At 46.4% G+C, this 12,494-nt stretch overlaps 1 protein-coding gene across 1 annotated transcript; it reads right to left on the bottom strand.

Annotated features, from left to right (window-relative positions):
• Window positions 1-6,073: 6,073 nt before the first annotated feature.
• On the bottom strand, window positions 6,074-9,057 carry LOC144221295 (T-cell surface glycoprotein CD1a-like). Its single transcript, XM_077751747.1, has 6 exons — window positions 8,997-9,057; window positions 8,057-8,323; window positions 7,122-7,400; window positions 6,645-6,923; window positions 6,232-6,322; window positions 6,074-6,080 (listed from the first exon to the last, which is right to left on the bottom strand). The coding sequence occupies exons 1-6, from the start codon at window positions 9,055-9,057 to the stop codon at window positions 6,074-6,076; spliced, it is 984 nt and encodes a 327-aa protein (XP_077607873.1).
• Between the last annotated feature and the right edge of the window lie 3,437 nt (window positions 9,058-12,494).

Raw genomic sequence — 12,494 nt, 5'->3', positions numbered from 1 at the left:
CTTATTTGCAGATGTTCTTCCTTTCTCTCAGAAAGTGGGTCTTTGGTGTCTGTTCTAACAAACCTGCCCACACACGGCTCCTCTCTTCTGACTTCCTTCTCAGCACACAAGCTTCCCTGAGTCTCTGCAACAGTTCAAATGGGCTCCGCCCTAAACCTTGGACACCTACTCAGACTCTCACTTCCCCTCCGGGTATGACCCTCCTCTCAGGCTTCCAGCTTCTCCCTGTCACCAGCTTCTATTCTGCTCCCAGAGACCCCAAATCAGATGCTGGGGAACAAGGCTTGTGTGGCATGGAAAAGTGACCCTACCTTTTCTTCTCATCCAGACAGTAACCCATGAAAACACAAGTACCCCCACACCCAGCCCTGGACCTGCTGCCACCCTCTCCCTCCTGTCCTTGAAACACTCCCCATGGACTGCCTTCCCTGTCTCACCCCCACCCCAGCCCTGACTTGTCACGGCTTGTGTTAAAAAACAAAATCAACCAGGTTAATTTGAAGATTTGATTGGTTATGCTGAGTAATTCACGAGTCAGGCGCATCTTATCTGGCAGGGAGAGGGAAGTGCCCAGAAGTTGTACACATGGGAGGTTTTTGTCAGAAGGAATTTGGCAAAAGATGAGAAAGGATGGTTGAAGGAAATCGCCCTTCCCTTAAATGTGAAGACAGGGGTTTAATCATGCAGATGACTTCTCCTCCTTGAGGGGATGGAGAAGACCCAGTAACAGAGGACCTCGCTTGTGAAAAAGAGAGAATTCTTCACTGATGGGGGGAGACTTATTCTTCTGGGAGAGCTTGGAACTGCACCTAGGTTAGATATTAAACAGGGTTTGGGGAGTTGGTCTGGCCCGAGGTGCATTTTTGGACCCTGGCATTTCTTTTTAACACTTGCACTTGCTCTATATTTGTTTTCCCAGGTTCCCCTGTGATTGCCTGTGTAACAGTATCAGCAACCTCCAGTTCACCACTATTTTTAGAGAGGAACCAGTTGCCATCACAGACATATAACATTAAAACATGTGAAAAATGCCCCTTCTGTGGGACTTGAAGTAATATATGCTCACTCACCAGGCACTTACAACCAGCCTGGATCCAAACACCTTGCTACACTCATGAAAATAGTGTTCACAATGCAATCCCTTTATTCAAGGAGCTTTTAGACTATTTAGGAAGAAAAACACATCAACTAAGAACTAAGCATTTTGGCCTGCTGAGTTTTTGTTTAATGTGCAGACTCTAGACTCAAACAAGCCTGCTTGAAACAATATTTACTGAAGTGGTCACCCTTCCTGGTGTTTGCCCTCTCAGAATCTTGACTCAGTGGTTGCTTCAAGTGTTTCTACCTGGATCTCAGCATCCAACATGGCCGGGCAAGTGGTAGGTGCCCAATTGTTATCTCTGAATGACTGAATAATTCAGTTCAGGCATCAAATTATTCTTAAGATTATAGAGTTCTTTGACATAGAGATTTTTGAAGTATCAAAAAGTATTAGTTGTAATCCTACTTGATGAAATGAGAATCTTATACAGTTTTCTTTAGGATACAAGCATATGCTAATAACCATGAAGTTCACACGAAAGGTCCTACTGCAAATCTCCCATTACTTGTAACAAGAAACCATGAGACTCTGTAGCACGTCGAGTTAATAGACTGTTCTGGAATCATGTATCCAGATTATCTTCTTACTGTTCCTGCTAGAATGTTCCATGTTTGTCTCATCATCCATGTCCTTGCTGGACATGCTGACCTTCTATTTCCTTGGTGTTCTTAAGTGTTTTAAGGCTCTTAAGTATTTGTTTGTGCTTTATAACCTCAGGCTAGTAAGAGAAAGATAATATTTTTTGGAATGTTCAGATTGGAATATAGAAAGAAGAGCTCAGTCCCATACTTAAGATTTTGAAAGGCTGGATAATCAATATCGCTCCTCCTGAGTCCATCAGAGTTGAAGGATCAGAGCAACTTGTTAACCTAAAATCTAGAGAAATACAGAGTCATCAAAGAAAATAGGGCACGCAACCTCTTGCTTCCTTAGGACAGATGCCAGAGGCTCTATAAGCCAAAAGGAATAATTCAGCTATAATTGTTAACAAACGACTGAAGGCAAGAAAGAGTCCTGGGAGGTCCTGAGAGTCACAGACTCAGGAAATTCACCGTGTCTCTAAGCTTTTGCCCATCAATCTCCCGGGGGGTCCAGACAGGCTGGAGAGCAGGATACACACCAGAGAACTGCTTTCTGGTGGTACAAGCCTGAGGCCACAGCAGCTCCCTCCTGAGAAGGGCAGGGAGGCCTCCATCCCCTACACAGAAAGGAACCTTAACTGGGTGTGGGAGGGGTAGAGAGCCCCACTACCCCAGGGCACAGGGAGCCACCCTGGAACTGGGGGAAGGGCCAGTGGGTGAAGAGGCAGAAACACACCTTGTCCCAGACTAAGAGGCTCCATCTGCTAAGGGAAAGTGGGGAACACTCAGAAGGCCCAGTCCCAAAACTGAAACACAAAGCACCCGGCTGAGGAGGAGACTAGACCAGAGCAGAGGTAGTGCTCCCATCCGTCCCAAGCAGGCAGCCAGCAGGGTTCCAAGAGCAGCTCCTGCTGGTGGAGGGGCAAGATGATGAAGATACATCCCCTTGAACCACATCCTGGTGGAAAAGGAAAATCTCAGACCCAAAATGGCGTCATGAACTGAGTTCCCACACAGGGATTTTATACCTAATTGAACAAATTTCAACCACTCCCGAAATGTAGTCGTACCCAGTCAGGCATGACATTTTTCTTTCCATTGAGTAATGAGTCTGTCTCCGAGGTCCTCTCCAGCCCCCAAAGGCAGATGAGGTCATGTGCATGATAAGAAATGCACATTGTTCTTCGCCCAAGAAAATAGGCCTGACTCCTGGAATCATCCTTCTTATTTGCTACTAATTCTCCGACCCCACCCCCCTCTATAAAAATCTTCATTTGTACAAATTCTGTGACTGGCCACCTGAGTGCCAGATGGGATGATGCGTGATTCATGGATCATTCATGAGACAATTACGGCTCTAATTTATGAGGTTAAATTTTCTTATTTAGCAGTTCCAAAGTTTGCTTCTGAATTATTAAATATAGACATCAAAAATAAATAAATAAAAGCTTGGAGGATGAGATTATTCATAATATATTAAATATCTGGACACACAGCTGCTTCTCATATATTTTGAATTTTTTTATATTTTTTAATTTATTTCTGAAAGAGAGAGGAGAGAGAGAGAGACAGAGTGAGCAGGGGAGAGTCAGAGAGAGAGGGAGTGACAGAATCTGAAGCAAGCTCCAGGCTCTGATCTAGCTGTCAGCACAGAGCACAATGCGGGGCTTGAACCCATGAACTGTGAGATGAAGTCGGATGCTTAACCGACTGAGCCACCCAGGTGCCCCTCAAAATAAATAAAAGTTGAAGGAAGGAAGGAAGGAAGGAAGGGAAGGAAGGAAGGGAAGGAAGGAAGGAAGGAAGGAACATATTGTGTATGCAGGAAATCCACGGAAAATTTCCTGTCCTTTGAGGATTTAACTGCCATTACCACAACATTTCCTGGTTCATGGAGGTAGGTACCGCTTGTCTTTCATCTGTAGGAAAACCCTGGAGTGAATTTTTACCAGTCACTTATTCCGTAGCAGAATCAGCACTCAATTCCTGACCAGTGGTTTGTTAGAAACCCATGAAAACACCCAGGACAGAGCCTGATACAGATGTCAGGGTTAACAAGCATGACAGGGTAAGAGTGTGACAGATGAGGAAACATGAAGAAAAAGGCAAGCAGGCAAAAAAAAAAAAAGGAATAGAGGAATATTTTAAAGAACTCAGGGAAAGGAAGAGAGAAGTGAGGAAAAACATTGCAAGGAAGAGACACATTAGCCCAGCCTCCCAAAGGGCCACATCCATATCCATCAGAGAGGAGTGTCCAGTCACAAGGGAAAGAAATCCACCTTGTTAGGCTGAAGACATACCAGGAATGTATTGGCTACGGAACTGTGGGGCCCAGGTCATTGGAGCTCCAGTCCCTTCTGTGGGTCTGTGTGTCTGCCTTCCATTTCCTGATGATTTGTTTTAACTGTGGCTGCTGCTTTTGGCTTCAATAAAGTATGATCACAAATAAAAATTGGAGGGAACCTGGGAGACTCAGTTAAGTGCCCAACTTCAGCTTAGGTCATGATCTCAAAGACTGTGAGTTTGAGCCCTGTGTCGGGCTCTGTACTGACAGCCTGTACTACAGGCTCAGAGCCTGTAGCCTATTTCAGATTCTTTCTCCCTCTCCTATGTACCTCCCCCCCTCAAATTCTCTCTCTTTCTCTATCAAAAATAAATAAAAAATAATAAAATTTTTTAAATGAAAATTGTACCTTTGTACAGCATGTAGCTTTCTGACCACCCAGGGAGGAAGGCTGAAAGATACCTTGAGCCATGTAGACCCTCACCAGCACTAACAGGTGCAGCAGAGACTATGATGTAACATGAACAAAGGTCCCTCTGATGAATGTCTTCCAACAACTTCTCAGAGAATACGGCCTGAAGAACCTCCGGAGCTCAGTGCACACAGATATGTAGGGAGCTGGATATGATGCTCACGTGATCAGTTGCAGAGCCCCCTATGTGGCATGCAGCATTTTTTTAAGGAAATGAAGAATTTGTCAAAAAAAAAACTTCGATTCAAGCAAACCATGAAAATTAATATTTTATGTAGCATTCATCACACACTTGAATACTTTTAATCATTGGGCAATAAGCTGTTTTCTCTAAAAATCATACAATGAAGTACATGCTTGAAGTCTGAATAATGTGTACATGGTGACGTGATGCCCACAATCACATGAGGTAACACAGCCACCACCTCACATCTGGAGCCTCTCCTCTCTCTTTCTTTTCTTTTCTTCTCATTCTTGTCATGATAACACTTTGGATCTACCCTCTTGGAAAACATCATGTATACAATTTCTCTCCCTTCTTGCATGTGGGTGTCACCCTCAGTCTTGATGCTCTGCTGCTGCAAAATGGATTGTAGTTGTTTAGGCTTCATACCCTGACCTTATCATCTAGGACAAAAGAGACCATCTCATTCCCTACCATTGACCACAAGAATCAGAATGCCTGGAGAGGTCCCTGGTCCTAAACCATCCCTCTGTGCAAGGAAAAGTAGTTTTGACAGTGTCTTAGCCTAAGCTGGATATAACCTGTCCATCCATCATCCTGTCACATTGTCAAGGACACTTTCTTCTGAGGGACTCAAGGCTAACAGAGCCCAAGGCTACACATGAGGGTGGAGTCAACCAAACAAAAACCAGAAGGAGACCATGTGAGGGTGATGAAGTGGACTGGACCCTAGAGAATGAGTCAACAAGTCTAATTTAGGGGAGAAGTTTAGGGAAGTCCCATAATTTGCTCTCCCCTTCCTGATATTTTTCACCTTTGCCACCTCTCCCATCCTCAATGATATTTTCCAGAAATGTCTGCATGTGCAAATGTCTCAGCTACTGCAAATATGTCATGAGGCAAAAGAAAAAGAAAAACCAATCAAAGTGACATAAATTCAACACGGGTTTTTACTGAGGACATATTCCATGCAGGTGACACTCTTTGCCAAGGATACAAATATTAAAAAGGCATCATCTCTAAAGTCCTAAGAATTAGAAGGAAAAGGACCCTAACTATTGGCAACAGGGGCTGTGGGTCAGGAATAGATTTGCCTAGTGCAGGAAACTGTGGTGCTAATTCTCATCAAGCAAAAACTTCTTTGACTTGTGAATAAGGGATGGCTCACTGGAGGAAGTGACATCTGATGCCATTGAGCTTGATGCCATGGAGGTTTCTGGGACCTCATTTTATTCTTAAATACTTTTGATCTTTAAGTCCCAGAATCAGGTCAGGACAACAAATTCTGCTAAATTACACTTAACTCATATGACAACTAACCGTTGAGCAGAAAAACAAAAGTTACACACAGAGATTTGCAAACCCATCCCTGCTGAGCTTAGGGATGTCCTGGTCCTGGGCTTCTGGGATCTCACTCCAAAGGGAGGGCAGTGCACTGAGGTCTCCAGTATTATTTCCTGGCAGGAACAGATTGGAAATTGCTCTGCACCAGGTGGAGGTAAGGACTGCAGGGGGAAGGCACTGGGAGGATGAGGGCTGAGGAAAGACAGGGAAGCGGGGAGGAGGGAACAGGTGGGAAAGAGCAGAAAGGAGGCTTGGGAGATGTACCAGCGCTTCCAGAGCCAGAACGAAAGACCAGCCAGAAGCACCGGAGGCACCAGCACTGCCAGGAAGACCAAGCGCATCGGGCGGTGCTGCTCTGTGGGTTTAGTGCACAGAAGGTGTCACTTCTCATCCATCCCAGGTTGAACTGCACCTTCCTGCTCTTTTTTTGCTACTGTCACCCTCTGCCTCACCAGCCACCCTTCTGCCTTCTCTTTCTCATCCCTCCTCAGAGATGGACTTCACCCAACCTACTTCCTCCCATAGCCCCAGGACCCTCACCTCGGCTCTCCATTTCTTAGGTTCTTAAATTTTTGTGCTTTATGGTATGAAGTCTCTAGAATCCCAAATTTTTCATCTCACTCTCCTCCTGAGAACCACTCACCCCCTGTCCCAGCGGGGCCCCAGCACTTTCTCACCCCAGTGGAGGACCATGTCCTGGCCTCCTAGACTGCTGTGTCTCACTCGGCAAGACAGGCCGGCCACTTCCTTGGCTTCCACATCCAAGGAGACCTGAAGATACCAGGTCCCGTCAGCCTGGGGCAGGATGTCACCTCGCCAGGCACCCTGTTGCTCGGGCTCACCCCGCATCCACATCACCCACACTGGCTTTGGGTAGAAGTTGGAGACGTGGCACACCAGCAGCAGACAGCCAGGGCCGGGACTGGGGCCGCTGGACAGCCAGGCCTCTGGCCTCACTGCAGAGACAGGACAGGTATTCTCAGACTGAGAAAGTAGATCTTCACATCACTTTAGATACACACATCTTTCCACCTCTAGAATCCTATCACCATCATCCCCTCTCTCTCTTGGCCCCTTCTCCCCTGAATTTGAGAAAATGGTACAAATTTATGAGGGCAGTGAGAGAAAGCTTGGAGTGTGAGAGCAGGACTGACCTTGTCGCTGCAGGTCTGCCTTCCCTGCATCAAGAAGACCCAAGAGGAAACGGGGGCAGATGTCATTAATATTTGTTTGTATCCTTAAGTTGACCACATGGTACTGATTGAACAGTTTGCAGACCTGCTGAGCCCTCCTTCCTCCCTTTGGAGATGGCCACCATGACGTGTTCTGGAACTTAACAAGATCTAATCCTTGGTATGCAATCTGCGTGAAGCCTACTGATGGTTTCCCATTGTGCAGTTCACAGCCTTTTGCCACCTGTACCTGAAAGGGATCTGGGAAGGGAGGCTGTAAGTTAAAAGATGGGAGAGGGAAAAAAGATGAAATGAGGTGAGTAGAAGCCAAGGATGGCTGAATCAGAGGGAGAAGTTGAGAGTATTGGAGGGAATGGAACAAAATTTGGTTTGAGTGGAGGTTCAGACGGATGGGAAGTGGTGGTCACTGGAGGCAGAGGAAGAGGTAAATGGCTGAAAAAGGAACAAATGTTGGAGAAGAAACAGGAAGAATGTGGGCAGAGAACAGGGAAGAGCTCCCTGTAAGACTTGGGATAAAATCATCTAGGGTGAGGGGAGAGCAGTGGGTACAGGGAACACATAGACAAAGTTTGCTGAGGGATTGAATGGGAAGAAAAGCACACCTCAAGGATCAGTCACTCAGCTAAGGAGAGGGGTGTGCCTGGTGGTAGCCCAGGGAATGAGGTGGCCATGGGAGACACGAGTGGAGAAATGAGAGCACAGTATGAGGTCAATAAGAGGAGGGGAAGTAGCATAAAACATGAAGCTTTTCCAGATCAGGTCCTGATTTCTGCCCCTACCTCCTGATTCAGTTTTATGATGGGGAGATATGAGGTTCAGAAGCCAGTGGAGGCTCTTTCCTCCAAAGACACTCATACCTGCCCATCTATCCACTGCCCTGAGGGACCTGAACTCACATTCGAGCTGCCATTGACTGACATGGTCCTGAAATATCAGAGGAAATCTGATGGAGAATGTATCAAATGACTTTTCTTGTTCCACCAGCTCCTCATTGCTGAAGTTGCCCTTGGACCAAGGCCACAGGTAAATGAAAACACCAGTCTTGCTGTCCCAGCCATGAGTCTGCAGCTCGTCCAGCCAAACTGAGCCCTGATTTTGTGTCCAGGAACGGTTGTAAAAGGATGTTGTCAAGATGGTTCGTAAAGAGATTGGCTCCTGGAAGTCTGTGCCAGAGGAAGAGATAGACTGAGGAAGAGGAGGGCATTGGAAAGGAGAGAGAATGCACAATAAAGGTTCCAGGGAGGCCACCAAAATCTGGAGGACAGGGCGCCATAGTTCTCTCTGGAGACATGTGCCGCCCAGGAGCCTCGAGCTTCGTACCCATTGTTTAGAACAGAGGGCCCTGGGGTCAGAGATGCTCAGGAGGGAACCAGGCTGAAACCCTCACTCCCCAGGTATGTGCTGGGGAACCCACACGATAAGTGCACATACCGTATGTGCACAAACACACTGACACACCTGCACACTCAGATTTATACATGTATGCGCACACATAGACATATACAAACAGACATACACACATGCACACACAGACACACATAGAGACGCACACACAGCAACCTATATGCACACACTCATACACATTTATACACACATACAGACACACAAGCACATGGACACACATGAGGTACACAATCACACATGGGCACACATGTGTACACACCACACTTACACAGACTCGCACACGTGATGTGTGTGCACACACATGACATATGCACATGTACATACACACACGTATGCTCCCTTTGGGCAGACCCACAGTCCTCACCATTTGTACCCACACATGTACACACATCACACACACTTACACCCCCTCAGCAGGGCCACAGTCCTCACCATCGTCACTGTCACCACCTGGGACAAGAACCGTGAGCAACACCAGTTGCAACCACAGCATCTTTGCAGATGCTCATCCTTTCTCTTAGAAAGTGGGTCTTTGGGGTGTGTTCTAACAATCCTCCCCACACAAGGCCCCTCTCTTCTGACTTCCTTCTCAACACACAAGCTTCCCTGAGTCTCTGCAGCAATGCAAATGGGCTCTGCCCTCAACCCTGGACACCAACGCAGACTCTCACTTCCCCTCCGGGTCTGACCCTCCTCTCGGGCCCCCAGCTTCTCCCTGTCACCTGCCTCCATCCTGCTCCCCGAGGCCCTAACTCAGGTGCTGGGGAACAAGGCTTGTGTGGCATGAAAAAGTGACGCTACCTCCCGTGCCTTTTCTTCTCATCCACATAATAACCCACAAAACACAAGTCTCCTCAGCACCCAGCCCTGGACACTGCTGTCACCCTGTCCCTCATGCCCTTGGGTCACTCTCTATGGACTTCCTTCATGTCTCACCCCCAACCCAGCTCATTCACATCTCTGACTTCTCCATGCCTGTGTTAAAATACAAAATCAGTGGGGTGCCTGGGTGGCTCAGTCAGTTAAGTGAACACCTTGGGCACAGGTCATGATCTCGCTGTGGTTCATGAGCTCTAGGCCCGCATCAGGCTCCAAGCCTGGAGCCTGATTCAGATTCTGTGACTCCCTCTCTTTCTGCCCCTTCCCTGCTCATGCTCTGTGTCTCGCTCTCAAAAATAAGTAAACATTTGAAAAAAACATCCAAAATCAAGGAGATTGATTTGAAGGTCACCTTCCCTTAATTGGGAAGGTAGGGGTCTAATCATGCAAATGACCTCCCCTCCCTGGGGGATGGAGAGGGCCCATGTGACAGAGGACCTCATTGGCACTGATCAGAGAATTCCTCACTGGCAGGGGAAAACTTACATTTCTGGGTGAGATTGGAACTGCATTTAGGTTAGGTATAAATAAAGTCTGTGGAGTTGGCCTGGCACAAGCCACCATTTTGAGCCCATGGATTTCTTTTTAATATTTGCTCTATTTGGGGCGCCTGGGTGGCTTAGTTGGTTAAGCGTCCGACTTTCGCTTAGGTCATGATCTCGCGGTTCGTGGGTTCGGGCCCCGCGTCGGGCTCTGTGCTGACTGCCAGCTCAGAGCCTGGAGCCTGTTTCAGTCTGTGACTCCCTCTCTCTCTGACCCTCCCCTGCTCGCGCTGTCTCTCTCTCTCTCTCTCTCTCTCTCTCATAGAAATAAATAAAAAAAAATATTAAATACATCATGCCATTCCCTTCTGCCCTGCAAAGTTTCCATTAAAAAAAAGCATTATGGGTTTTTCTTGTATGTAACTGTCTTCTGTTCTTTTGTTGTTTCTAAAATTCTCTATATCACTACTTTTTGACAGTTTATTTAATATGTATGGTGGTGAGAACCTCCTTGGGTTGATTTTTGGGGGGACTCTGTGCCTTCTGATTGTTGATTTCTGTTGCCTTTACCAGATGTAGCTATTACTTCTTCAAATAATGTTTTCCCCTTTTTCCTTCTTCTCCTTCTGTGATCTATAATGCAAATGTTATTACACTTAATGATATCTCTGAGTTTCCTAAGCCTATTTTCATTTTGTATTTTGTTCCCTCTCTCTCCTGTTCAGCTTGACCACCTTCTATTACCCTCTCCTCCAGTCACTGTTCTTCTGATTCCTCTAGTCTATTATTTGTTCCATCTAGTGTATTTTTATATCATTTATTGAGTTCTTCATCACTGATTGGTTCTATTTTATGCTTTCTATCTCCTTGTTGGAGGTCTTACTGAGGTCCTCCACTCTTTTCTCAAACCAGTGAGTATCCTTATGATTACTTTTAATTCTCTATTGGGCATATTAATTATCTGTTTCATTCCATTCTCTTGCTGTGATGCCGTCCTGATCTTTCATATGGGACATATTCCTCTGTCTCTTCACTTTGTTTCATTCTCTGTATCTGTTTCTGTGTGTTAGGAAAGTTAACTACATCTCCTGCTCTTGTAAGTAGTGGCCTTATGAAGAGAAGTCCTGTTGTGCTCTCCAGTGCAGTGTCCCCCGTTCACCAGAATCTAGCACTTGAGAAGTGTCACTCCTATGTGTGTTGCATGTGCCCTGGTTTGGTGGCTGGTCCACCTTTTCCTTTAGTCCGGTCATCTGCAATAGCTGTTCTTGCCTGCTGAGGGCAGGGTTTGGTCTGTGTCCTAAGTTGGCCAGTCTGGGGCTTCCTTGGGCTTACCTTGTGTCACAACCGGTGTTTTGCAGAGATACAGTAGTATGAACTGCAATGCACATTCCCTGTGTTGTCCCTTGAGAAGCTTTCATTTTGGAGAAGGCCCTGCATCAGACCACATGACTGCCCCCAGTCCACTTTTGGGGTTGATTCAGGATGATCTGTACAGTTACCTTTCCCTTTCTCCAAGGAAGGACTCACTTTGGAATGGCGTGGCCCCTGAAAGGGCTGCTTACTCATTGCCAGGCTTGTGTTACTGCTTTGGATGAGCTCCTGCCAAGAGCTTCTTGGTGGGGGCAGATCTGCTGAAAAGTACAGGTATTGGAGGCAAGATTTGCATAGATATGTTTTTGGGGGAAGGCTACAGCCAATGGGATCAGTCAGGCTGGGTTGGAGTAAATGGACCCACATATGTGTACAGGGGTAGGATGCATGGTCTTAACAAGGTTTGCACAGAGCTGCTCTGGGAGAGGACCTGGATCAGAAGACCTGACTGGAGGAAGGATGCCTGTAGGAAAACATGGGTGTGTGGCATGCTGACAGCAAGCAAGGGAGTGAGTGTTGACTCTGTGTGGGTTCCCAGTTGTCTTTATGCTTACATTGGGAGGAGGAGAGAAACCTTGCCAGTTCCTTTATTCTCTGAGGAATCTTACACAATCTCTCTCCCTCTGGGGCATGTTTTGAGATTAGTAAATAACTCTCCCTCTCATGTGCCCCAGGTGTATTTCAAATGCAGCTTCTATGGGGTAACTCTGTGGGGCTGTTTTTTTGAGAGTGGGAGTGGGGGACTCGGTTTCCTCTTGATCTCCTAGCTCTCCCAGAGATGAGCCTGCTGAATTTTTATGTTCCAGGTGTTAAGTCCCACACTTCTAAGTATTCCAAAAATTATGTCCCTTTGGTTTTCAAAGCCAAATATTATGGGAATTTTTCTTCCCCGTGTGAGCTCCCTAGTGTGAGTCTGTTTATATCCCTTCTCTGTGCCCATGCATCTCTTCCAATATGGACATTCTGAGGGTACCTTCAGCTCCTTAGCTCTTCTACCTATCCTTTCAATGCAAACTTTTCTCAACATATAACTGTGGAGAGTTAGTTCTGCCAGTCTTTGGGTCATTTTCTGGGTTACTTAAACTGACATGAGTGTTATCTAGTTGGGAAGAGGTGATCTCAGGGTCCTTCTACAGTGCCATCTTTCTAGAACTCCATGTGCTGAGTTTTATTATAATGTACAGACTCTACCCAACAA

This window comes from Crocuta crocuta, unplaced genomic scaffold (assembly GCF_008692635.1).
Source record: "Crocuta crocuta isolate KB4526 unplaced genomic scaffold, BGI_CrCroc_1.0 scaffold494, whole genome shotgun sequence".
Classification (NCBI taxonomy): domain Eukaryota; kingdom Metazoa; phylum Chordata; class Mammalia; order Carnivora; family Hyaenidae; genus Crocuta; species Crocuta crocuta.
Note: the sequence above shows the minus strand (reverse complement) of the source record. Positions and strands in the feature narration are given on the sequence as shown.

What these genes read in the sequence shown, in the direction of transcription:
- LOC144221295 (XM_077751747.1), bottom strand. Translation starts at nt 9,057, where the DNA reads ATGCTGTGGTTGCAACTGGTGTTGCTCACGGTTCTTGTCCCAGGTGGT. An exon ending in CAGTCAATGGCAGCTCGAAT is followed by an intron (nt 7,401 to 8,056) that starts GTGAGTTCAGGT and finishes CTCCCTTCCCAG; the next exon opens with ATCCCTTTCAGGTACAGGTG. An exon ending in GGCAGACCTGCAGCGACAAG is followed by an intron (nt 6,924 to 7,121) that starts GTCAGTCCTGCT and finishes CTGTCTCTGCAG; the next exon opens with TGAGGCCAGAGGCCTGGCTG.